The sequence below is a fragment of the Parambassis ranga genome, chromosome 19, assembly GCF_900634625.1.
Source record: "Parambassis ranga chromosome 19, fParRan2.1, whole genome shotgun sequence".
NCBI lineage: Eukaryota > Metazoa > Chordata > Actinopteri > Ambassidae > Parambassis > Parambassis ranga.
Genome location: NC_041039.1, coordinates 9,375,774 through 9,402,531, shown reverse-complemented (window position 1 = coordinate 9,402,531; position 26,758 = coordinate 9,375,774). Strand labels below are relative to the sequence as shown.

Sequence of the window (26,758 nt, the reverse complement as noted above, 5' to 3'; positions counted from 1 at the left end):
GTGTTGTTGCTGTTCCTCTTTGTTTGTCTGTGTTTGAGTGCTTTTAGGTTAAGCTTAGTTAAATTGTGTGTATCATTTGTTATTAGCAGATTGTTGTGTTTTATTAGATTGAAAAAAAAAACGAATCATTTTGAAGATCAGCGTCAGCATCGGCCGATAAAAGTGCTCATATTGATGAACTTCTACCAGAAGCGCCTGCATTTCTTCTGCAGTGTGAAAGGGTACCATCGGGATTCACTGCTGGCTTGAATAACTCAGCAACAACGTAAATATGCCTTAATCTCTGTCCTGAAACCCCACACCGCATCGACATTTCATTAGAACATTAAACATTAGAGACTCAGGTTTAAATCGGAACATTAGTTTAAGAGCAGGGCGGTTAAAAGAATTCACTGAGGTTATTTTGAGAGCAGGGAGTTAACTGTTTAAACATAATTTATTGGTCACAAGACTGATTTGCGTTCACAGTAAGTGACTTATGGCTGCATGTGTGAATAGGTCTCTTGTTTAAAAAAAAAAAAAGACTGAAGACAGAAGGCTGCTTGGTGGATGTCTTTAGTTAGTGCATCAGCGTGGACCAGGGCATCCCACCGTGGATGATAGCGCCGCTCAAACGTTTTACGGAGTGAAATTAGCACAAAACAATCTGCCTGGTCATCTGGAATCTTTCAGTGTGCTTGTTTGTTTGTGGGGCTTCACATTTGTGTGCGTGTGTGTGCAAACATGTACAAGCAGAATGCCGTTTGCTTTCAACAGCTGAGGGCAATTATTTACCCTCCAGCTGAATTAGGTTTGAGCAGAGAAATTGCTATGATTTTTTCACAATAACACAATATGTGTTATGTGTTTGCATTGGTTCTTGTTATCCTATCAGAGTGGAAACAGCAATGGGAGTGCATGGAAAGACCTGCAGTAGATGTGTTTTCATTTCTCATGTTAGAAATAATAATGAATCGTCACCTATAGATCAGTAGATTGAAGGTGTGAAACACACCGTGGATCTGTGGACCCTATTTTGATGCAAAGATGCTTACTTTGAGTTTTCATGGCTGCTGTCATATAACAGCAAGGAATTTATTTTGGAAAAATAAGGAGAAAAACTGAGTAAACAGATAATAATGTAATCACTGCTGCCATGCTTCCATGTTGGTTTCTCTGCTTTATATCACAGATGTGCGTGTCACTTCTCTGTAGTCGAGCTGCTGTGAATAATGAGTACACTTGTTCATGATGACCCTGACTGCTCTCACACGTTGCTGCTGTGATCCTCATTAGTTTCTGGCCCCAAGCCTCTGAAAGTATTTTAACAGTATTTTGGTCGCACCCTTTGGCTGTCACCCAAACACTGTCTGCTAGCGCCTTTTCAACAAAGTCCTCAGAGACGGGTCACCAAGAGAAACATTCTAGAAAACCAACTGGTTTGGTTTCCTCATAAAAACTGCCTCCAAAACTTTTAAGAAGGAAGCACTTATCTTACTTTAAGCTTTATTTGTGTGTGTGTGTGCTGTATGTGCAGCTGCATGTTGGCCTCTGTGTGTGTGTTTGTGTGTTCATAAATTTGCTGCCTTCGTTGTTGCGTAGACAGAGCAGAAGATGCCTTACCCCTCGTGGACATAGGCCGCATATATTTTTAATCTGTTCAATTTTACACACTGTTTAAATGGCTCCTGCATTTTTAATGATTCACTCTCTCCCACTGACACGGCAACCATTATCCTGGCATGGCTATTGTGTTTCTGGGTGGTAGATGCTTGTTGCCAGCCTTATTACACTAAATTCCCCTTCTGATGTTAAAAGCGAGGATTTGAGTAAAGCTGAAGTGATAATAGAGCAGCGCTGTCAGCCGTCTTCCACCCTCAGAGCATTAGGCCGCAGTTTTATGGCCACACACACACACAGAGCGAGCAGGAAGGGCATTAAAGATGCAGAAGGGTTGAGCCTCAGTGGTCACTGATCAGCGCTACTTTATGGCAGAATTAAAATGAAAAATGGACCCCCTGCAAAGTCTGTTTGTATCAAGATAATGGTGCATATAATAATAATGCAGGAAAGATAGATTCCTCACTCACTTCAGAAGTATGTAGAAACTTTCCTGTGAACAAACCATCATGAATTATACATACTTTCCATAATTACACATGAACTTTTCACAGCAGCATGTGACTCGTCCTCCTCCTTCTTCTTCTTCTTCTTCTTGTCCTTCTTCTACGTGGCTGGATTATCTCACAGAGGACTTTTAATTCGGAGCACAGACTGGATGAGAAAAGTTGTCTTTATTCTTTCGAACTTTGTAACACATTCTCATTCCCGGTACTGCCTTTGTTTTAGTTGGTTAGATTGAAAAAGTCTGAGGAACAGGATGGAGTCCCTCTTGTAAAGCAGTAACCTGACAGCAGTAATTCAGTCCCACTGGTGCTAGAACTTCTGAGCATCCTTAGGAAGTTTACTTTATCTAGTTTACTCCTCGGGGAGAGAGGCATAAATTAAGATACATTTAACTTCCTTCATTTTAAATATGATGCTGCAGATTGTAAGCATAATTGAGAAGATTGCAAAGCATTTGCTGCTTGTTTACCTTTTTCTCTCCAGTATTGATCTTCTGTTGATGTTGTTCTTTATGATGATGAACAGCGTTTATTTTGTACCTCTTTATGTTCAGCATTCAGGTCGAGGTTTATGTAGTTACTAACCTGATGAGCCAGATGGTTTGTAACACAGAACCATCTGGAATACCGCCCTTGGAAAGGGCAGGCTCTTTCAAAAAGCACTGATTGGATGAACCATCTGTCTGTAACAGTCTGCCATGCGCTAAGTTTCATGTACACACATTCACCCACTGGATGTGCTGGTACTGAAATATCTTTTGAAAGTACTGAGCATGCATTGATTTTGATTTATTGAGCATGCATTTGATTTTGAAGTATTGGACAAATTAACATTTGTCTGGATACATTTTTTTTTCTTTTTTCCCATTCTGTCGCACTTGCCCATGGTCACTCCCTCCAAATTACACAAGACACTCAAGGACACATCCCTGCTTTCTCTTATGCCATTATATTCTACTTACTGGCTAAACGAGTATGGGCTAAATGTGAAGATTTATTCTTATTTAATCTGTTTTGAGCAAATGTTGCTGCTCTCTGAGTATAACAGCTATAAGCTGAGACATGTGAAATGTAAAACCTGGAGTCTTTAGTGGCCTCCGATGATGCAAAAAAGTGAGAAACATCCAGGAACATTGCCGAACTGGGAGCCTAATGGTTTTTTTTCCTCTCTGCGGTCTTACATCTAAACCCTTCTGCAACGTTTTAAGCTCATTTTTCCATATACTAACTTATTTCGGCTGCCTTTCTCACACAAATCCCCTTAACTTAAGAGGAAGCATCTGACAGCTGAGAAACTGTTGCCATTAGTGTGCTCCTCTGCAGTGGCATTATTATTTGGCTGGCGAGTGGAATGAAACTGAGCCAGGTGAGGCTGCGAGGACAAGAGGGATGACTGTTTGCTAAATACGTTTGCTCTCTTCAGCCTTTGCTTTCTGCAGCTAGCAGAAAGTCTGCAAAGTGACATATTTAACATTCTCTGTGTCATCAACAAACAGCAGAGGCTGAGGTCATAGCACAACCTGCAAGTTTTCTCCTCTGACTTGATTCTTCTCATTCTTCAAACACGCTGTAGCTGGTGGCAGAGTTCAACATTCAAATCTGATTATGTCCATTATGTCTGTAGAGCTAGCTATCAGGCCTGTTCTCTTTATCATAATATAGACAATGACACTACTCAAGCACTAGTTATTACATTCAGACATTGAACATACATGTATATATGTATGTCTTTTTCTGTTGCATTTGTGTGGACATTCTCTCCTCTCTGACTGTGGGCCCTGGCCTGCTCTGGCCTGAGGCATGTGGAGTGACCTCACGCTCCCTGCATGGCTACATGGCAGCGATGCTGTGAAATGTCACTTTGCCGCTGCTCATGGAGGCAGCGAGTTGCTGTGGGGCCTTATCCATGGTGGTGGGAAACAAAATGGAACAAAAGTCACAGTTAAAGGTCAGACTACAAGGCTCATGAATACAGTCTGGAACAGCTGCATTCATTTTTAATACCACAGCGCATTCATATTACATAGGCTAGTGTGAAAATAAATGAGTTTAGCATCTTTTGTTATTTTTCAGAGCGTCGGCTATTAATGGTTAATATGTCGGTTGTATTCTCGTTTCCTTAAATAACAATAAATTCAGATTGGGCCTCCTTCTGCGTGAGCATCTAACCAACTACTTCTTTTTAAGGAGTCAGCAATTAGACAGTTGATGTTTTATTTATTTACTGAGGCTTTCATTATGCAGGACTTCCTTTAAATAGTTCAGGGAATGTTTCAAAAGTAAAGTTTCATCAAAACATCTCACTAAAAAAATTATGTTGATTTGTTGATTTAAACAAATAATGCAGATGTACACACAGTGAAAAAATAAAAATACTTATTAGCATGTGTGAGCATATTAACTTCAACATAAGAACGTATTATAAATGCTTTAAATTCTGCTTCACTTATCTTGGATGCAGGGAGAGACAGAAGTATAATCAATAAAATATATCATTTATTTCTAAGGATAATAAGTCCACATGAAGGCTGAGTCAGTCAAAAAAGTCTTCATCTTAAAGATGTTCCAACACAGAGCAAGTTTTTATTTAAGTTTCACATGTACAGCAGTATTCAGTATTCACTCTATAATCCCCCGTGAGCTTTCCTTCCCAGTGCAGATTATTAGAACAATATTAATTACACAACATGTCAGTATTATGTGGTGTGAGTGATTTTTTTTAGATCTCAATGTTAAAAGCACTTGTGGTTTAAGAAAATTAGTGTCATCTCAGCCCACGAGTTATTTTGTCTGTCCAAATGAAGTAGTGGAACAGCAGGGTTCATTTCCTGACATTTACAGATTTGCGTGCATCAGATTGTGCTTGATATACTTTAACACTTGAAGACGGAATAGGAAACAACATAGGTCGAGGTGAACACCAGCAATGTTACTGCTGCTTCCTGCGAGATGAATTTTGAAATTATTTATTTTAATCTCCATACACAATATTTTCTCTCATGTGTTTCATTTGGAAACAAGCCTGTTTTTGTCTGCAAGCGTTAAAGAAGAGCTACAATGTAAAACAACAAGCAGAGTTCTGCCAAAAATGGACAAACATCCTTTAAAGAGCTCCACAGGATAGCATTCATTCTTGTTTCCATCACATTGTCCTTTATGCAGTGCAAAAATCTGACAAGAATTCACCAATAAATTAAGTTCATGTGCGGCACACACACAGGTCAGGTTGTGGGCAGTCTCGGGTCCTACATGAGCACACAGCTCTTGGCTCGGTCCTTTCTAATGGCAGGTGGGTGCTCATGAATCTCTGTCCGAGGTGGCTGCTGGGAAACCCGTTTGAGGCCACGACGTGAGCCGGTTCGTTTGAGTTGAGGCCGCTGAATGTTTGACACAGACGCCAGTGTTGTGACATGAAATACGTCACGGACGCTGTTCTCCGAGTACTTTGAGGTGCACTCTGCATATGCCACAGCTCCAATCTGCCTCGCCAAATTAGTTCCCTAAAAACACAAACAAATAATAAATAGCAAATATTGTTTTGTTATTTTATTGACACCTAGGCAGCAGCCAGCTGTAAACACAAAAACATACTATATTTTTACCTCTTGTCAAGAACATGCTAACATTGCTTGCTGTTTTCTGTGGCTTAAAATCAGTCCTTCATATAGAGTACATGTCTTCTTCCACTGAGGCAGCCATGTTTCTACGGAAGACCAAAACAGACAAACCAGATGCTGTCTGTATCCTACCACTAGAACAAGAAGCTTATTTTGACCTCTCTCTGAAGCTGAGGATTGAACTCCTTATCAATACATGTAGCTGTTGAGATCTATTGTTGCAGCAGTAGTGCAGCTTTAATGTATGTACCTGGTCTTATTTCTCAGTGTGTTTGTTTATATGGCAAAAGCAACTGACTCTAGGTGCTATGACAGTAGTCACTGTGTGTGACAGACTTGGTGAGGTCATGTGATGGAAATTATGGTTTATTAGTTTGGAATTTTGTAGTAAGCTTTTACGCAACTTTACATTGCCATTATATGCTTAACAGCCTCTTAGCACAATGAGCATTAGTTACATGCTGTTAAATCAGCACTTGCTTTAGTGGATATCAGACCATTGTTGATGGTCGTGCACAGTAAAAACTATAATTTAATTAGAACAGTGCACTTGTTCTTTCATTACCAGACTCACAGGCAGAGGCAGATTAACAGTGGTATATGACAATTTAAAATGTGTAATAGTGTAATTCTAATAATTATTTAGTTAGAAAGTGGGACGTCATTAAAGATTTGGGTGTATGTAGGGTTGTTTATTTGTGCGTACACTCATGCGTTCCTGACTTGTGTCGTGTGTTGGAAGTAGAGCAGTATGTTGTATGGGAGTTACAGTTTTTGATTGTTGAAGAAAAAATAGCTAGATGATATCCTCTGCACACATATGAAATATTCAAAGCGTATCTGTGTAAGTGTAAACCTCAACAGTAAAAGCTCAGTTGATGTTCAACATCATCTTTAATGTGGATGCCTTACATGTATATTGTGTTCCCTCACATGCTCTGCAGCAGCACTGATTCTCTGTGTTTAAACTCAACCTGAGGGGAGGGGGCTAAATAGCTTTTCCTCTGTGTCATCCTTAGTTTGAGTCATATTATTTCTTTATTTTTTTGATCATGCAAATTCTCTGGCAGTGGAAAATCTTCACTGTGACAGCGTAGGTGTTCAGCCATCAGTGTGACAGATAAACCATATTGAAGAAGTATCTAGCTGCCATATGGGCAACATTATTATTATTATCAATATAAATTTTTATAGTGAAAAGCTGCAACATTTCCAAGATTTATTTTGACACTTTCTAGCATGTCAGTTGAAGAAACGAGCAGCCATTTTAAATCTATGTTTCTATTTTTTTCTACTAATTTATACAGTCTGACTGCAGTGATGCTGGCTCCATCACAGCAGGGTTTTTATGGTGCAGTTACATTTTAAGGATTTTTTTTTTCCTCTGAGAATTCTCAGCCAGATTAATTCAATCTGACAAACTAATCTGAGACCTTGACAATTCAATTTTGATGCCACCTCTGAAAGGACAATAAAGGTTGTTACCTTTGTGCTGTCAGAGATATGGGAAAATATTAATTTGTTGACAAAAGGCTGCCAAGAAGTGGGTATTCACATTTACATGAGAATAGGCTATTAAAATTCATGCGTGCCACTGTTCATTGCTTCAAGACACAAACAAAACAATTGTATTATCACACATCCGGCTGTTTGTCTCCTCCTTTGTTTAGTCCCAGCTCCTTTATACTCCTTGTGTTTCCATATTTGTGGAAGTTATGATCTGAAGCAAATGTCACTCTCCCAATTTATTTTCAAAAGTTTTGTTTACATGTACAAAGGAGGAAAGTAGAATGTGTGATACTAATTGCGTTCCTTCCTAAATAAGTCTCAGTAATATCACTAAAATTACATCTTTCATATAAAAACACATTAAATTTTCTCTTTTCTCCTCACCTGTTCGTGGGTAACAGGAATTAGTCTGTGTTTAGAAAGCTCTCTCATCACGTTGAGGTCCGTCCTCATGTCCAGCTTGCAGCCGACCAGCACCACTTTGGCATTCGGGCAGAACTCCTGCGTCTCACCTTGCCACTGTGTAGTAATTACACAAACATATCTCAGCATGAGTGTGATGACCTGGACATCATGTGCTATGTGGCTGCCTGGACACTTATACCTTACATTCATAATCTACTGCACATAGACGAAACATTCAGAAATGTTAAGTGTGCGCTGTATGGACAAAAGTATGTGGACAGCGAGTAATCCTCATCCAGCCCACTAAGCATTTGTAAAGTCCGATGAAGGGTGATGAGGTCAGGACAGAAAGGTTCTTTCAAAGCAGACTCAAATCATTTCTTTGAGCTTTGTGCCATGCTGGCACACAAAGTTATCATCTCTCTCATTATGTGCTCCAGAGCTGCAGCAATGGCTGAAAGGTTGAAAATATTAGTCTGAAACCAGAAACATTTTCAGATTTTCCCGCCTAATTAAAACAGACTATCAGTATACTAAAGTTGGACACAGTATCTATTTACTTTTATTGTGTAACACAAAACACTGTTCAAACAATTTGCCTTGAAAGAATTGCTAACCTTTAAAAGACAAAATGATGTTAAATTTAATGGATGATAACTATGTTTTGGATATTTTTGTGGGAGAGAAAGTGAATTAGGGGAGATAAGTAGACCTAAAAATTGTTTTCTAAGGTGTAAAAATGTCTGCACCATTCACTCCTTATCAGCACATTGATCAGTGCTATTATGTCCTGCCCCAGCACCTTACATGCTGTTATTGGCTGGTGGCTACAAACTCGCTCTCACACACCAAAAATAAGAGCAAAATAAGAAAATATAAAGGGTACGGCTTTGATAACTAAACCCCTGTGAGAGTAGTAGTCTGGACTTTCATATTTAATCTTCTCACCTCTAGCCTGCAGCAACACCAGCAGTCGCATGCAATTTTTGACACTTCTCTATTGTTAGTCAGCCCAAAATAAAATAGCCTAGGACATTATGTCTTTACATATGTGAAAAATGGAACTACATGAGGACAGAGGAGAAGCAAATGCCAACAGAATACACAGTAGCTGTTTAGCAGGATGCTCGTGGTCATAAGCGCTGGATGAAGACAACGCTCATTACAGACAGACACATGACTCAAGCTATTAAACACTTTCTCTCTGAGACTCCTTTCATTATCTTCTCACATCATGGCAGAGGCAACCACTTTGAGCAGCGTTGCCATTTGTTCTCTTTTACAAAGAGATCTTTTCTCCTGGATGCCTGCGTCATTGCTGTTATGGGCTCCAGTGCGCTGTTGTGCAGAGCGAGCTGTTGCCTTTCAATAGGACTCTCTGCCAAACTGTGTGCAACTGGTGAACGGCAGCGATTTAGATGAGTCACAAAGGACCCATGGGAAGAGTAGCTTATTGTCTGAGTTAATGTTAAGGGTTGGTAAGCAGCATAAAGGAGCAGAATGCGAGTTGTCTGAGCCGAGAGTCTGGTTTTTTAAATAAAAACAAAATGGAGAAGGCCTTTTTCTTTCTTTCTTTTTTTCTTTTAAATAGCCTCAACTGACTTTTCATTTTAAAACTGTTTGGTCAAAACAGAGTCAGGCTGACAGAATTGAGGTCTATATTGCTAACCAATGAACAACTTCATGCTAGCTTCTTTATTTTTTTTAAAATGATTTCAGGACTCCAGCCTGCCACGAGGGAGTTCCTGTTATCTGTGTTAATATCTCTCATCACACCTTTTTGTTTATGGATGGTGCATATCAGTGCTACAATTATGACAGCGATGCAATGTATTCTTCTTCTCTGATTGGTTCCTTTTTGGGTTAAACCAACCTCTGAAACCATTAGCACATCCCAGGATCAGGTCATTTAAGGACTATGGTTTCATCGTCCATGGGGGGTTTAATATTATAATCAATAAAATGTATTCTCTTGCACAAAAAAGTATTTATACTTGACAAAAAAGAAGGATTTGAAATGGATTTTAACGATTCTTAGAGCAGTTGACATTCAAATAACTAGTAACAGGTTTAGACTCTTTACACTGACTGACCCGCAAATGCTTCATTATGCTGCATTGAGACTGTGGTTCTAACACCTGGTTGCTTTAATCTCCATCTGCCATTGTCCTTTGTACATCTTGTGTAGTGTAGCCGCTTTTTCATTGGAAAAATGAGAACTAAGGGAAAAAAGGGAGGTGAACAGGATTCATGTGGTATTTTGTAGCTGACCAATGCTGGTTAGGATTGAGGTGGTGTGTACTACACAGGCATCATTTGAAAATGGAAGCTTTCATAATAAAGTGGATTGAAACAAGATTGAAATAGACTTTAAGATTATTTTGACTTAAAACCTTGAATAGCCCTCAACATGTCACTTTGGCATCCTGTGCATGCATTGTAAGATCAGTATGTTCTCTACTATTACTAAGGTCACTTAATAGGGTCAAAGTTCAAGTTAGTTCTCAAGTGGACCCCCTGTAGATGTGAGAATTTGTCCACCACGAATGACAACTGTTTTGTCTTGTATTGATGATGTCATTATTGAGTGATGGCACAGACTGCAGGAATGTCTGCGGACTGAAAGGAGGTCAAACGCCCCAACACATTCACACATTAGGTGGTGCTGAAAATTCTGATTAAGCGACAACTAAGGTCTAAAAGTTCTTTTGAGCTTTCAGCAAAGCACTATTTTATTTCGTATTTCCAGGTGTGCGTCTCAATATGTTTTGCAATGAAGTACAACTAACAAGACAAATATTTGCCATTTCTGCGGTTCCACAGACATAAATTAGCTGTTAGCTGCAGTTACGTTTAATTGTGCACTGCCCCAAAATAATAATGCACAACACTTCAGCCCCATGTGCACTCAGAGATGCACCACAAAAATGTTTAAAAAAAAAACATCAAGAGGACACACATTCACACTCCTGTTAATGTGACACTGACCTTTTTCAGCACGCTGTCCAGTGTCTCCGGACGGCTGATGTCAAAGCAGATGAGCACAGCGTCTGAGTCAGGATAAGCTAATGGCCGCACATTGTCATAGTAGGCTGAACCTGTGGGTGAAAAATATACACAGACATGAGCAACATTTCCAGGTGGATTGTATGTAATTTAGCCTCATTGCAGACGAGTTAACTTTTTTTTTTAATCACAAAGCAAGTCATTATGAAGCACATTCAGCACTAATAACTATGATTAAATGTAATTACTATGAACTAACCCACTCTGGAGATGACGATGAGTGGGTGTGATTTGAGAGAAAAGGAAGAGGGGGCCTCATCCACAACCCTTGGTCTGCATCTGACCGTCTTGAATAAGCCAAAAGACCGACATGTGACAGTGATATAATGAATGGTTCACACAAAGCGTCACCTGGTATTTCAGAGTGGCATGTTTTTTTGTCTGGGGCCCAGGCTCAATTGAGTATTGTTGACCTGGGCAAGGGGACACATTCCAATCCAGAGAGGACAACATTCCCTCTCCGTTCACCTCATTGTCTTCAACACTAGGTGCTTTTGTCACTATGCACAGAGCTTTGGCAACTTAACAAAAATGCATTCGACAGAAAATTCCCATAGAATCCCACTGAATCCAAGTCTCTGCTGCACGTAAGGCCCCAACATATAAACACAATCCACAAGTTTTGTGCTCAGTCCACTCCTACATATGTGTCAAAAAACTCTCTCGGTTTAATACACAATACAACTAGTGCAGATGTCAATGGAAATGTTTCTCGGGGACCTAAAGAAAAAAGTGATTGTTGCAGCTGGGCCAGAAGTAAAATAGAAGCTTAGGTTAGGAATTATGTGATCAAGGATCATTAAAAACTTATTTTTATTCATACTTCAATTTTTACTGTATCTATAAAAAATAAATTGCATTGTCACAATTATTTCATGAGAAGAGTTAAAAAAAATATTTTATTCTAACTTTTTGGGCAACAATGTATTTAATAATGACCAGATATTCTGTAGTGTCATATCTGTTTACATCCAGTCCTCAATTTAGGATAATATATATATATATTTATAAACTAGGAAGTTAAAATAACAAAAAGGACCACATCTTTTTCAATCTCGATTACACAGCATCGTCACACCTTCAGGCTAACACTCAGGTACGTTAAGTGTGCGAGGTTTAGCCTCATTTGTGTTGACCTGTCAGAATGTGGCCTGAAAGCAAAATGTGTAGTGTGCATGCATTTTTGTGTCGCTATGAGGTCAAAAAATGTCAAACTAAAGGCCACAACCATTTCTCCCCCTGTCTCTTTGACTAATTCCTGCTTCTGGGTTTTACACATCACCTTTTTTTCCTTTTTTGTGTGTAGCATTTTGCAGATGCAGATTAGGTCTTGAAATACAGAGGAAATATAATAGGGCATGAAGAAAGAGAGAGAGAGTAGAAGTGTTTCTGTCAGCCTCATAAACCAACTATAGGCCTCCTCAGACTCACACACTCACACACCTGCTGGCACCACTGAACCAACTCAGACAGCTGTAGCTCAGCTTCACGCTGCCAGCATCAGACAGCGACAACTGTCATCACAACGTTTGTCCTTCACATTTCCTTTCCACCCTGTAATTTAGTGCCAGACACAGACTAAACTGAAATGTATGGGCCAAACAGAAACCAAAGCACACAAACATACATTTTCTGTATGAAATACTGCTGGTTCAGCCTGGGCAGTAGGATGAGATGCTGTAAAAGAAGTCATTTGTGGAGCTGCTGAGTAAGAGTTTTTGCCAGGACATCAGGTCTATATAGGCTACAGCAATGCAGAGTAATGTCTTTTATTCAAGTCCTATCATTAGAACCTGTATTTCCCAGCACATATAAGATGTTACTATTGTTTTCAGTCACAACTGAAGTGAAATCCAAAGTAGGTTTGTAGCTATTCCTTGAAAATAATACAACAAAAAGTAGTGATGACTAATCTTGCACTTGGGGGTGTATACTACCTTTACATCCAATGAAACACTTTGTTCAATGTTTGTGAGTTTGGGGCAGCCTCCTTTATTCTGTGCTGTTTTTAGGTTTAGCATCATGAAACTCCATTATGCACAAAGGCATGTTACACCAGTACACTCCTCAAGCAGAAGTAATACAGAAGGTACAACACAGTTACAGACAGCAGCATGGCCGGTAGTTTAGACCCACATGAGATTAAATCAGGTAAACAGGGGTCAGAGGCATCTCCCAGTTAGGACCCACTGCCCTGTTTATTTAGCACCCTGTCTATTGAATTTGTGTGATTGCTTTTTTCTAGTGTCGTCATCAGTTTGTTGGGACTCCTTCCACAGTTATATTTTGTTTCTTGTTCTGCCAAGTCCTCCATTCAGATTATCTACCCCTGCCAGGATAAACAAGCATCAAGGATCTCCTGAGACTCAAATCTCAGTGCACTTAAATACTCCTCCTCCTCCTCTTCCTCCTTTTCTCATAAACAGATTCCTGCCAAACCACCTTAAATAAAACACACTTTAATTACCAACGCTGTCAGAGGCTTCTGATCTGTGTCGTCAAACATCCTGACAGGTGCACAGATGCTTCAGGTGTAGTTTCCTGTAAAACTAGTTACACACTTGTAATGAGACTGTTGAAACAAATGCTTGATTTTCCTTCTCATATGCAAACTTTAACACAAGGTAGGTTTCATCCTTTATGCTAAGCTAAGCTAATGACTTCCCTTTTAAGAAAGTGGTATTGATCTTTACTGCTAAATATTGGGAAAAAACATAAACATATGTATTTTGTATGATCTTTATTCAAATTATCTGCAGAAGAAAGGGCTCTGAGGTTGCAACAATTGTCATTTATGATCATTATAATAAACTCCAAATGCAGGAAGCAAAGAAATCATTCATGCTCATGAATAAATGCTGCTTTGCTTTTCTTCATAAAACTTGTATTAGCATAATGTTGGATAATGGTAGTGCTTTCTTGACTCATCGTCAAAAGAACAAATTCACGCTGACACACACACACACAGCGAGGCTGCAAGCCTCAAGGTTCCATGATGTCAACTAATCCCTTGTTCAGCGTTCGAGCACAGCAGCTAATGTGTATTGATCTGTGAGCTTTTCTGACCCTCTCTGGGACCTGTAGTGTGATGCCCCTCATGGGAAGATTCCTGCTGTTTGTAGCAGGATCAGCCCATCTGTCTCTGTCTAAAACCCTCTGATCAAACTCATAAAAGACACATACAACAGCACAGGAGAGCTGCATGTGTTTGGATACCCCAAAGGACAATATCAGTGTCATTTACAGCTCATTTACTCCGATGTTTCCACCAATGATATGGAATTAGATTTAGGTCTGACATGTATGAGGAATTTAAAATTGAAAAATCCCAATTGTACTATTTCTTTCTATAGAACACTGTAAATATATCTGGGAAGCTGCTGCATGGCTGTGACTCCACAGGGGGGTTGTCATGCTGTGGATGCATGATGCTTATACAAAAGCAATTTTTTTTCCCATCTGCAACAGGTACTGTCCAACCACTCCTGTATTTTTATGTAATCAATGTGTGGGCCATTCTTGACTGAGATCTCTCACAGACTGAATGGCTTTTTTCTAAAACCCTGTAATGTTACAGTGAATACAACACAGAACTGCACTGGATTCCATCCATGTGATTTTTTTTTTAATGCACTTAACTTCTGTGGTTAAGTGAAGCTCTCTTTGGGAGAGATAAGCCTTATTGCAATTGTTACAGTTGACACCCACTGCGCAAACCATAAAGATAAAATATGCACATTATGTGCTCATCCAGGAGGTAAACGTAGGGCTGCAACTAGTAATTATCTTCATCACCATTTCCATTTTAAGAAAGAAAAGCAGCAAAACTTGACATGAGAGAAGCTGGAAGTATATAGACCATTTGGCATGTTTCTCTCCAGTTGTCCATATTGCCAATAGTTGCTGATCATTATAGCTCTGCAGGGCAATGTAGCTGCCTTCAGAGCTGAGAAATTAAACCCACATAAAATGTCACAAAATGCTTTTGTGTGGCCTTGAAATGTGGATCAATCCTGCTTTTAAGGCAGAAATAAACATGTTTACAGCCTGGTACAAAAGTCAGTTTTGATCATTTCCCCATTTGTGACAACTGTTTGAAGGTAGGAGTGGTGGTACAAGCACTCTTCAGAAAACCTATGGCTGAAATCATCATCCATCTTTAATTACAGTCTATGGACTCAAGGCATTATGTTTTCAGGCTGTCTATCTGTCTCAGAAGCACAAACCTCTTCTTTTACTGACTCAGAATTTGGTGGTCATAATTCACACAAACTTCCACACAAATCCCAAACACGGTAAAAGACAAATGAAATGTCTTCAGTGCATGTTTGCATAGTGTGAAGTTTCTGTTAATATGACTCATACATTTAGAAATTTATTGTTTTAATTAACTACAATTATGATAGACATCCACATAAAAAGAGGCAAATTCTCCTTTGTGGCCGACTGTATGCATCTGTATTCATTATGTTCCTCCACTCATTCATTTTTTGTTTTGGTTATTTTATCTGTATATTCAGTTTAGCAGAATATATATATATATATATATATATTCATGAAGCACAATTCCTTGATGAGCAACCCCAGCAGGCAGGTTTCTTAATTATGAAATGAAGGGAGGCATATTATCTGTTCTATGTTAAATATGGTAAATCTTGTTAGTGATTTTTAATGCTCCAGAGATATCTCCTTCTTCTCATTTTGTCTGAATGTGTAAAACTCATTATTAAACATCCATTGCTATGTTTTCAGAAATGGTTAGTCGAGCTCAAAGCTGTAAAATAACTGATAAGAGACAATCAGACTTATTGTAGCTCTCAGTATTCATAGTGCTGCATGATTCAGAAAACACACACACACCTTGAGATGTTTGCAGAGAAAATCATTATTAATCCTCTCTAATGTATGACACTCTTGTTTGCCAACTTCAATCACAGCACAGTTATGTTCATTAATATTAAAATCCTGTTTGTCCTCGCCATGCCCTTCTGTAGAAATGGCACCTTTTTGGGAATTTTATTCAAACTTTATGACACTCACCCAGAGAGGAAACAGCAGTCAAATGAAATGCTATTGATTAATGTATTTTTTCTGCCTCCACCTGAACAGAAAAATTGCCTCCCAGAAAGAGGCAGAACGCTCACGCTGTGCACAATATGGAATCCGCCTGTACATTCGGGTGATTATCAAACAGTAACAGAAGTCCATTCTGTATGCTCCCTGTGTGTGACTAATCATGCAGAGTACATTAATAAACACTCTGAGGACCCCTGCGGAGTACAGTGTGCACTGCCTGAACAAAACTTCAGTCAAATTTAACATCAAATTTCACATTGTTGCAGTAGCTCAATGCAATTTTATCTATTGAGCTACAGCAACAAATTTCTGTACAGTTTTATTGCCCAGATATTTGAGTCAATAACCTCAGAGTGAGCCCGCATTACAAATTGGCCACATTGTTGGAATACATGGCTGGATCCTAACTCCACCTATAAGTATTTTAACCTACATTTTGGTCAGAACCTACCTAAACTGTGCTAATATAGTCCTGTTTTTCACCCGGTGATCCACCATGACCTCCTCCATATATGGACGTTACTTCACAGACGTCTCTGAAATGGGTGGAGTTGGATGTTTACAATCATAGTTAAATATTACATATGTCGCTTTCCTTTAGCATGCATGCATGATCAACAAAATGAGTCAACTCAGTGATATGGTGAGAGATGTGAGTGAGTTAAGGACTGACGGTCACAATATCCCCCCAAAAAAGAATAAAAAGAACATACCCTAAAAAGAAGACTCAAAGTCCACAGCAGATGGAATTTGCTTAGTTGTCATGGAGATGGCTTAAAGGTCATCACATGACTTCAGCCATGCAATGACAGGTGGTGATATAGATGGGAGGGGTAGTTGATGGCAACTGAGACATCTCCATGACAACTGCAGAAACTCCATCCACTGATGATGATTATAAAAATGATATTTTAATGTTGGTTAATTTAATTTAAGCTGCTGTCATCCATTTTGAGAATCATATATTGTAGGCGTGGATGCTGGGAAATCAGGGTTGTGTGTAAAATGGAGTACACTGTGTTTGTTGTCATGCATGCTTCTCTGCTTGAATACCAAACAATAGCCTGAGAAGCAGCATGGAGGACTGAGTGACGCTGCGGCTGGCAGTCACATCAAGAGGCACACAGTCTTTGCACGATGTCATTGTCAACAGAAATGTACTTTTTTCAAACCACACATGCTGCATTATTTGAGTCTATACTTCACTGATGTCTGTGACAGCTGCATTATTTTTAGTGAGAGTAATATTTCTTTCATTCTTAAGTCGGACTTATGTTTTCATTTAAAGAATGCAAAATACCAACTATAACCAAGATGAGGATTCTTTTCAGAAAATGATGGTATATTTCTAACTCCGTTGGCACAGAGGGAGAGGACTACCACTGAGAGTAGTTTTGCCTGAAATCAGCAGTAATCCTGCAGGAGTCCTTAAGATTAATGACAGAGGAACCAGACTGGCATCTGGGCATCTCCCCTTCACATTAAACCTCCCGGCTCCTGATGTCAGTTGCAGCAGAGCCTTATGTTCTTCTGCACAGCTTTGATTCTGAGTTCACAGGAAAATATATGAACCTCTGACATATGAGGAGAAAAAAAACTGAAAGACTTTTAATGCCCCTAAGAAAATATTGAAAGCTTATATTGCAGATATTATTATTATTATTATTATTACAAAATCTCCTACAAGACCAGGAACTACTGGTGCTTGAACAATAATTACAGTGTAGTATCAGGGTCACCACCCACCACCTCCTGCCTTAAGAGTAATGGTTGAGGTGCTGGGGGTTGACTTGAGTGGTCATAGCTACGTCCTGCATTATAGATAAGGGATAGAGGGTTTCAAGTGGATGGATAAACCCCTGAGTGGCCTCTGCGTGTGTCTAAACAAAGTGCACTACAAACTCTAATTACTGTTTTCAACATTTCACTGTGCCATGAATGTTAATGTAGAGACCTTTTCATCTTAGGGTTATTTGTAAAAAAATATAATAAATTAGATTTGCAGCATATTCTGCGAATCATTTACTTACTGTGATTGAATGAGACTTTCACACAACAGGGCTGCAACTAAAGCAGACTGAACCCACAAGTACCAGTAAATCAAAATGTCATGTGTTTTAGCTGTTTATATACACATGAATACATAGTAATAGATATTAATAAGTTCATATATAAACTGTTTTGTAGTTTGTACACATATACATTAAAAATGTTTCATTAGATATTAGGAGAAAGTAAATGTTTTGAAGCATGATCAGGCAGTTGGATAATAATTTAACCCTCATGGACTGTTCGCAAACACTACCCTTATGTGTTGTTCGGGACAAAAACGTCCCCTAACTTTAACGGTTTTAAAAATATATCAGATAAATATTTTTTTGAAATTTTTTTGCATAGACCTTTTAATTAACTTCAGTTCTAATCAACAGTAGTGAAAAAATCATTTTCCCCCAGGATTTTAACCCTTTAATCACCAATTTTATAAGGGGTGGTGCTGAAAATTGGAAAAAAACACACAAAATGGCTCATTTTTAATAGAAAAGGTGAATGTGGACTGGATTTTTTTTAACCTTTATTACAGTCTTGGACATGTCAAACATCAGTAAAAAAATTGACTTTATTGCATTATTAGTTTTTGCACAGCACTGGATTTTCATTTTTTCTCCCTAATGTGTTATTCGTGGACATTTTTGTCCCATATTCCATTATAACCACATTTTTTGACTGCACAGCCATGGCACTAAATAATCATGCATTCTTGATTGTTGGTGGTTTACCCTGTTGGTAGGAGGTAAAATTTGTGATTTTTACAGTTAACAACTTAATGACCCTATTAATAACCCTTTACCTGCAGGCCTGTGCTCATGTATTTTCTGGCTTGTATATGGAGTTATAGGGAGTATTTTAGCACATAATTGTGTGTCTACACACTGTGTGTGTATGTTAGAGAGAAAGAGAGCCATTTGCACACTGACCTTGTTGTGTGTGAGTACACACATATGTATATATGCTCAATTAGTAGTTTGCTGGACTCTAATGCATTATGCACCACACCACAACATGATCACACACATAAATGGCACTTGCTAATGAAATACACAGAACTTTACAGTATGATTAATGCAGACATATATGTCAGTAACCTAATGTGTACTGCATGAAGACTTACTGTAGTTTGAGTGTTGTGCTACAAATATTTTGGTTGATGGGAAAGTCAGACCTAAAAGCCACTGCTCCTGCCTCTTCATTCAGACTCAGCGTCTGTCTCAGACAGACTGCTCTGTTACACATGCACCAGTGGCTGAGAGACAGACCGGGTGTCTCCTGGGAATGGGAGTGGAGACGCATCTAGGCCATTGATTTTCAATGTACCCTTGGTCTCCTAATGGGCTGCATGAGCGGGAGAGAATCAGACCAGGTTGGCTGGAGCACAGGCTCGCCCCATGAAAACCTACTCAAACTCATTTAGTCATCCTCCCTCTGTATACCTTCTCCCATACATGAGCACTTATAACTGAGCACTCCACTTTGTCTGTGCGTCCCTCCATCTCCATCTCTTCACTGTCTCTATTTATATATTTGCCACTTGTGTAATCTCTTAGCGCACTCACTCGTACAGTTTCGCACACACAATCATAGTAGAAAAAACCAACAGCACTTGGACTAGAAACCCAGTTCCCCGCTATCAGCACCTCTATCCAAAAAGCCTCTGAAACGCTTCAACACACTGAGCTATTTTCCCTGCTCCTTTCTGTCATGGAGCCAGTGCCACTCACTCACACAGATGCTCACTCAGAGCACATCTGGGTTGTGCTTTCAAGGAGCCACCATGTAATTGGGGTCATAAAAGCTGCTCATGAATGAATGATGGATTGTAAAGGCAATCTCTGCCACAGACTCTGCTGAAATGGGATGGCTGTAAGGATGGATGGATGCAACAGGGTCTTGGAAGTACCAGCAATATTTGCACAGCCTGTGTACACTGAGTGTGTGTGCAAGCAAACATCTGTGTTCAGGCATGTATCTATGGGCCCTCAAGGAAGTAACACAAAGAAGCCAGGTTAAATTTTCAAACTGAACTGAAAGCTGCTTGGAGGACAGAGTTCAAGGCGGTAAACCTGAAAGCATTCCTTTGCTGCATACTGGCACTACAGGTTGGGCCGGTCACTTTATTGACTCTTACCTCACACTTTTACATGCTCACCTTTAAAACCTGCATGATTTGAAAGTGTGTTTTTGAGGCAACAGCTTCCTACAGGCATGGAACTGATTTTTACCTTATTGAAGTACTCCAATATCTCGGCAACCACGGTAAAAATAAGTGTGCTAAATCGACAATAGTTACAGACTTGAAGGCAAACAGCTGCTTATTTACACTTCAGGCCGACATTAGAGTAACATTTAATTGAAGCCTAATATCCACTTTCCTCTTAGTTGTGTTTTGCTGAGTGAAACATCTGGCGATTTCGCCACTAAATGCTCCACTATGTTCATCAGCTAGTCACTAAGTGTATCCGTCTGTCATTTGGTGCTGAGCAAGCAGGTTACAGTGGGATTTTTATCTGAAAACAGCTGCCTGATGCTGATGAGAGTGATGCGACCAAAACATAACATTGCATTTTAAAAACAGTGAGCTGTAAGCCATAATGAGAACCTGAAAAACATGTTCCCCAGCTTTGGATTCACCTAATATGAGCTACTGTGCAGTCTTTTGTTTTGGTAGTACCCTGCATGGCTGTCACTTCGTTCACTTAGATCACGAAGATAGAGTCACTCCTTTTGACAACTGAAGCTTTTGTCTGTGTGTAGGCTTATATTTATGCAGTATAAATAAATAATTACCTGGCTGTTAACATGTTTATTTCTGCTGTCAGTGTTGGGTCTGTGTTGAGTTAATTAACTCAGTTTTGGAGTCAGCCTCCAGTGGCCACTTGCACATTTTGGCACTTCTGCATTGCTCCTCATTTGAACCCAGTCCAGACCTGTTTGAGGGAAAAATTGTCTGTCGTATCTAAGAACATATGTAAATATTGACTATAGCTTTAAAAAAAAAACTCCTTAATTGACACAATATGACTTCCTGCAATGCTTTTGCACTAAAAACCAGCTACTAGCCTGTAGTTTTATACTTGACATATCCGCTCATAAAGTGATTTAATGCCACATTTAATAGTACCTGATGTAATTACCTTGGATTCTAAGCTGGAACAGTAATTTTAGGGCGTACGTATAATTAGCCCCTGACGATTAACAAAGAATGTAAAGGTCATTCCTGGAGTCTGTGTATTAATCTTGTGCATGACATTTTTAAGCCCTGCATTGGAAAATTGGTTTGATAATTTACGTGCACAGATGATTTTGAATTCCTTTGGGCTGAAATCAAAAAAATGTCCTAGACACACACACACAAATCAATACAGGACAAAAAATACATCCTCGTGTTGGATAAAGATCACTTGCTGCCGCAGGACGGTCAGCTTCATACAGATGAAGGACTGATGCAGTTCAAGTCTTTTTTTTCCCTCACAGCACATAAAGACAGATTACAGTGAGCCGTATGAGCTATTTGGACTGCCAGGGTGCACTGATGACAGGGGTATGGGATTTTCAGAGGAAATGAGAAAAGGATTGAGTGAAACACAAAAATGGATAGAGAGACAGACAAAAGAAACGCAAGGTAAGCTAATCAAGTGCAGAGAGTGCTGAGAGGGCACTGACCCAATACAGTGGGACTCCTGACCTTGACTTGTTGGAGAGGAGCAGTGAGAGGCTGGCAGGCCAGAGGGGATATTATAAAGAATGGATGGAATTAAAGAAAACTGCAGAGAGGGGGAAATCCAGATATATAAACGATGCTATGGCAAATTAGGTCAGCAGAGATCAGATTTTAAAGTCTTGTATTTTTATTTTGTATTTGAAAAAGTTCTTACTACACAACTGCTGTGTCATCATAATCAACAACACTCTCAATGCTGATCTAATGAGTGAATGACTCCACAAGGCATTATACCCATTAACACATGGCAATTCAAAGGAGAATTTCACTAAATTAAAGGCGAAGTCCTACATGTTTCTGAGTAATTTCGAAACATTGACCAGATACGGTTTTTGTGTATAGTATCATAAGGCCCAATTACTTTATAGAACATAATGTAACGTCCTCAAAATACTCTGAAAATTTGACTTAATGCCTAAATTTTTACAATTTCTGCAAGATGATTTTAGGAAAGCCTCAAAATAAACCCTCAAGTAAAGTTAGTGTTTTCTTTTAAAGCCAACATGAACTTGACCATTTTTCTGATCTTAATCTCAGCTTGGTGACACCAGCAACAACACATGACTGAAGACATAAACAAAAAGACGTGACAATGGCTGAAAATGTGGGAGAAGAATGAGGACTAGCAGAGAATAGACTGTGGGAGGAATTTGTTTCAGCGAGAAGAAAGTAAAAAAGAGGCATGGAGCATGTCTTGATGCATCGAAGGGGGAGGCAGGAGGTTGAAGAGGCACTGGGTGGTGTAGCAAGATGAAGAATGAAGGAGACAGGGGGCAAGTGTTTGGTCACACAGCGAGTGTCTGATTAATTAAATCCACAGTTTCTTTCTGCACGATAAGCAGGCGGCTCAGAGGCTCGTTCTGGCACTCTGCCTAATGTTTGCCCCTGTGTGTGCGACTCTACAACAACCTCGACAGCTCAGTCATTCTGTGTTATCCACGCAACTTAAAATCTAAGGATTCAATATGTCATCATTTTGGTCTCTCATTATGGTTTAGTGTCTGACTTTCATCCACAACCTCACTCCCACAGGGTCAGCTTACCTGCTGTCATTCAAACCACACACACTGCCAGGCCACACACACACACAGACAAACTGACTGACTGCTTACAAACATTTGCCTGGCTGTCTGTTCCGCATGCCTGCACATGCCCGCGAACGCATCAGCAAAAGGATGCACAAACAAAACTGGGGCTCTGATAGGAGCAGCAATTGTACATAAGAGCAGAAGTTCAAACCTCCGGGGTAACGTGCTCTGTTACAACACCACCTGTTCAGCCATTAGAAAAAAAAGAGGCAGGTACAATTGGGGAGATGTGGTAATACAGATGTAGGGGTGGATGCATCTGTCTCCTGGGACTACTGTAGAATAGCTTGCAGAGATGCTGGGCAACGCGCACATATATGGAACACCTACCATTAACTACATGTGCATCTTTAAATCCAACCTTCATACAATCCATACGAAAAGTATAAGCGACAAATTATACATATATGTAAATACACACAACAGCTGGTAGCTGGTAGGAAAATACAGAGAAGTCACTGTGAAGTGTCTAAGCTCTTCTGCCATCAGGATCCTCTCTTTACTTTAATCTTGGCAGCTTTCAGGTTGTTTTCTGAATCACATAGAGGGCTTATATAAACACCAATAAATCAGTTATTATTGCTTTATAAATCTGTAATAATCCATTAATAAATGCAGTATTTTGGTTGACAGGTATAGAAAATCCTCCTGGCTGCTGTATATCCTTCTATAAACCCTCTCAAAGTATTCCTTATGAAAAAGTAATACCTCTATTTCTTTCACAGTAGCACACATGCTCCAATAGATTTTCGTTAAATGTATTTATAGGATTTTTTTGGGAAATGTTACTGAGCAACGCGTGTTCTTTGCACTTTGTGTTCATTACTGCCTTCATTCCAGTAATATGACATAATAAATCCCTGAATGGCATGTGCTTAACACAAAATAATGAGTTACATTTTTGTACGGTGTGAGGTGGAGTAGATTACTATTTAAGTGTTCCCGCTGGTGTAATTGTTGGGGGTAAGGTGTGTGTGTGTGTGTGTGTGTGTGTATGTGTGTGTGAAGGAGGGTGTTGTTGAAGCACACAGGAGTGGCCTCGCCCACTGCAAACCTACAGGCAGCACCAGCCTCAGCAGCTGCAGAGCTTAATCTCCAGCTTGTCTAGCTGGTCTCTCTGTCTGCATGGGTGGAGGTTAATGGAACGCTGTGCATTGAAGCTGCTCTCTGGTTGTGTGAGAACAACTTTTTGGGCGTTGTTATGTAAGTAAAAATGAAATGTAAAAGCACCTGCAGGCTTACAATAGCAGTTTGCATCTGAACAGAGCTTCAGCGCCATTATTGCTCCTAAATGAAATGTTGTAGATTCAAAATGACTCAGAAGTAACAATATGAGTCTTAAATTCAACCTCAGTGCACATGTATCAGGTGTGAAAAGCTTTTTCACACAAGTGGACTTTGCCAGCTCATTGACATTTGACAGAAATATCTTCTGTGTTGCTGAGGCTGCAGCAGTTACTTTGAGCTGACAAGTGTTGAACAACAAGCTGTTTATCCTCTCACAGAGCTGATATAACACTTAAGCTGAAAGCTAAGGTGTCAAATTAGCTCTAAAGGCGATGACAGGGTTGAAGCTGCAAACACAGTGTGAGCACACACACATCTAAAACTGAATTCAAGTTTCTACAGTTCAATAAAGTGTGACACCTGAGGTCGATGGGTGAACTGCAGCATGGTGTTCCTCACGCAATCAATCTCCATATGTGCCATGATGTGACCAACTCTCTAATGTTTTACTGTAACCCTGTTACGCTGCTGGTTAACTTGTGTTTTATATGTTATGTTATGCAACCATAGGCTGTTTACTTTTGTTAGTTTAATCCAATTGACAATTTGAAGCATCCAACTTGAGATCTACACTATGGAGGAGCAGCCAGTTGCCTACATGCTACACCCAATAAATTCAAGGAAAGTTTCATTACAATCTATTCACACATTGCGAAACAAAAAACTAAATACACACACATTTCCTCAGATTTTTTACATAAAAACATTCAGAAATGTATCAGCACTCCCAGCAGACTATCCTGACACACTCTGTGGTTGTTCATGTTTTTGGCTCACAGCCTGCAAGTTGTTGAACAATCCAAGCAGCCAGCTGCCTGCCAATCTGGAGCACCAGTTACACTAACTTCCTTCTTGATGAGCAGATAAATGTGATAATCTAGTAGGGATAAGAGTGCATCTCACCTGAAGTGTCCCACATGTTGAGCTCAATCCTCTGTTTCTCGATCTCAAAGCTGGCTGTGTAGTTCTCAAACACGGTGGGAACATAATTCTGGGGGTTAAAAAAAAAAGACAAGACGTGGAGACTAAAATTAGATCCCAGCAGATTGTAAAACCTGATGTGATTTTCAGATTCTTAAAGAATTCAAATGGAGGATTATGATAATGATTCTCAGCTTTGAACTATTTACGAATTCAGAAATGTAGGCCAACAAGCTTTGAATCTATTACTCTCAAGTAAAATCAAAAGTTGCAGAAAATATTTTTTGGGTGGGTCTGACATAAATATATCTTCCAGCTTCCATTTATTCACATTTAGCTGTTATTAAAGTAATGCTATCCACTTAGTGTAAGCATTGCCAAAATATCATCACAGATTTTAGTTTAAAATCTGATTATTCATATATTTATCTTTTTAAAATCTCACTTATTCACGCCCAGAATCTCACATGTTGTTACATATTGAACTAATCACAGCCGTTATTCATCCAGAACTGAAATCATTTACATTCGTGCGACAGTGTTTGTTTGTTATTGTTTGTTTTTTGTAATTCAAACATCATAACTGTACATTTATTTGTTGCATGTTTCAGAGTGTACAATCCAGACAGAGCGGCGGTGAGTGTTGCTCATCGGCTGTTGTTGGCAGTATTTACAGACCGGACTGTTCCAGACGCGCACGATGCGCAAAAAGCGCACCGTGGTTACAGCAGCTGCGCACTAAATGCTGCTAACATGGTTAATTATAACATTTTATCGTTTTCATCTATTTCCATAAATAACAATAATCTGATTAAAAAAACATATGACAGTTAATAACCTTAAAAGCGTTATAAACAGCTGTGGAAAGAACCCGAGGGAGGAACGCACTAAAATAAATGATGCATATAATATTATATTAAATATCCCATCCTCAGTTTGTTTCCATGAAGTTTAAATGTCAGACTAGAGGGAGACTTTGCCGAGTGCTTTCATGGACTTTACGCACCGGAGCAGCAGCAGCAATCACTGATGTGTTTATGAAATGCTGTCTTACCTCTGGGTACGAGTCTTTGGCAAAAACGTGAAGGAGAGCAGTCTTGCCACACTGCGTATCACCGACAACCACAATCTTACAGCGAAGTAATGCCTTATTCTCCATCGTGGCCCCGCGTTATCACTGTATGATCCGCTGCCTGCTTGTCATTTAGTTTCCAGCAAGGTAGAGAGTCGAAGATCAGCTCTGAAATGTCTCTGGGTGATTCTGACGAACCACTTGGGATGAATTAAAGAACTTCAGCTCCACAGTCTGATGTACTTTCGGCTACATACTCTGCGCAATGCTGCGCTCCTCTGCTCCTCCGGTCAGTCAAGCACGCTGATCATACCTGTCAAAGGTGCGTCATTCAGAATTGTTTCCTGTTTGGATCTTCAAAATAAAAGCACGCAAAGTAACCAATCTACACCGCCTCTTCTGCCGAAATGTCTCCGAAGAAGACAGAAATACACCCTCAAGCTTCTGTGACAATGGGACCAACTGGGCTGTACTGGTTACAGTTTAATAGCGATAACAGACATTGCTGGTTTGCAACTACAGCAAATACAGATTTTAAAGGTTCAGGGATCTGACTTCCTGTCATCCATTGGCTGATTCGAGCTGGCTTGGTGGAGCTGTACCTTTATATTTACCTTGAGTCCACCGAGTTTTCTACAACCAGTCCGCTGTTTGTATGTCACTGCCGTTTCTGTCAGCAAAACATGAGCGCAGGGATGAAGTCTTAAGTCACTTTGCCTCTCTGTGGATCCGTTTAACAGCAAGTTATCGCCTCAAAGTCAAAGTGAGATCCCACACCAGATATTACAAGTTATAATAATAGTGTGATAATACCCCGCAAATTATTGATAAGTATA

At 39.6% G+C, this 26,758-nt stretch overlaps 1 protein-coding gene across 1 annotated transcript; it reads right to left on the bottom strand.

Annotated features, from left to right (window-relative positions):
* Positions 1-4,741: 4,741 nt before the first annotated feature.
* On the bottom strand, positions 4,742-26,208 carry LOC114451785 (rho-related GTP-binding protein RhoN-like). The gene is made up of 5 exons (XM_028430647.1): positions 25,905-26,208; positions 24,833-24,920; positions 10,625-10,734; positions 7,616-7,750; positions 4,742-5,605 (listed from the first exon to the last, which is right to left on the bottom strand). The coding sequence occupies exons 1-5, from the start codon at positions 26,007-26,009 to the stop codon at positions 5,351-5,353; spliced, it is 693 nt and encodes a 230-aa protein (XP_028286448.1). The 5' UTR covers positions 26,010-26,208; the 3' UTR covers positions 4,742-5,350.
* Positions 26,209-26,758: the final 550 nt, after the last annotated feature.

What these genes read in the sequence shown, in the direction of transcription:
- LOC114451785 (XM_028430647.1), bottom strand. Translation starts at nt 26,009, where the DNA reads ATGGAGAATAAGGCATTACTTCGCTGTAAGATTGTGGTTGTCGGTGAT. An exon ending in CCAAAGACTCGTACCCAGAG is followed by an intron (nt 24,921 to 25,904) that starts GTAAGACAGCAT and finishes TTTAACCCCCAG; the next exon opens with AATTATGTTCCCACCGTGTT. An exon ending in TGGACAGCGTGCTGAAAAAG is followed by an intron (nt 7,751 to 10,624) that starts GTCAGTGTCACA and finishes ATTACTACACAG; the next exon opens with TGGCAAGGTGAGACGCAGGA.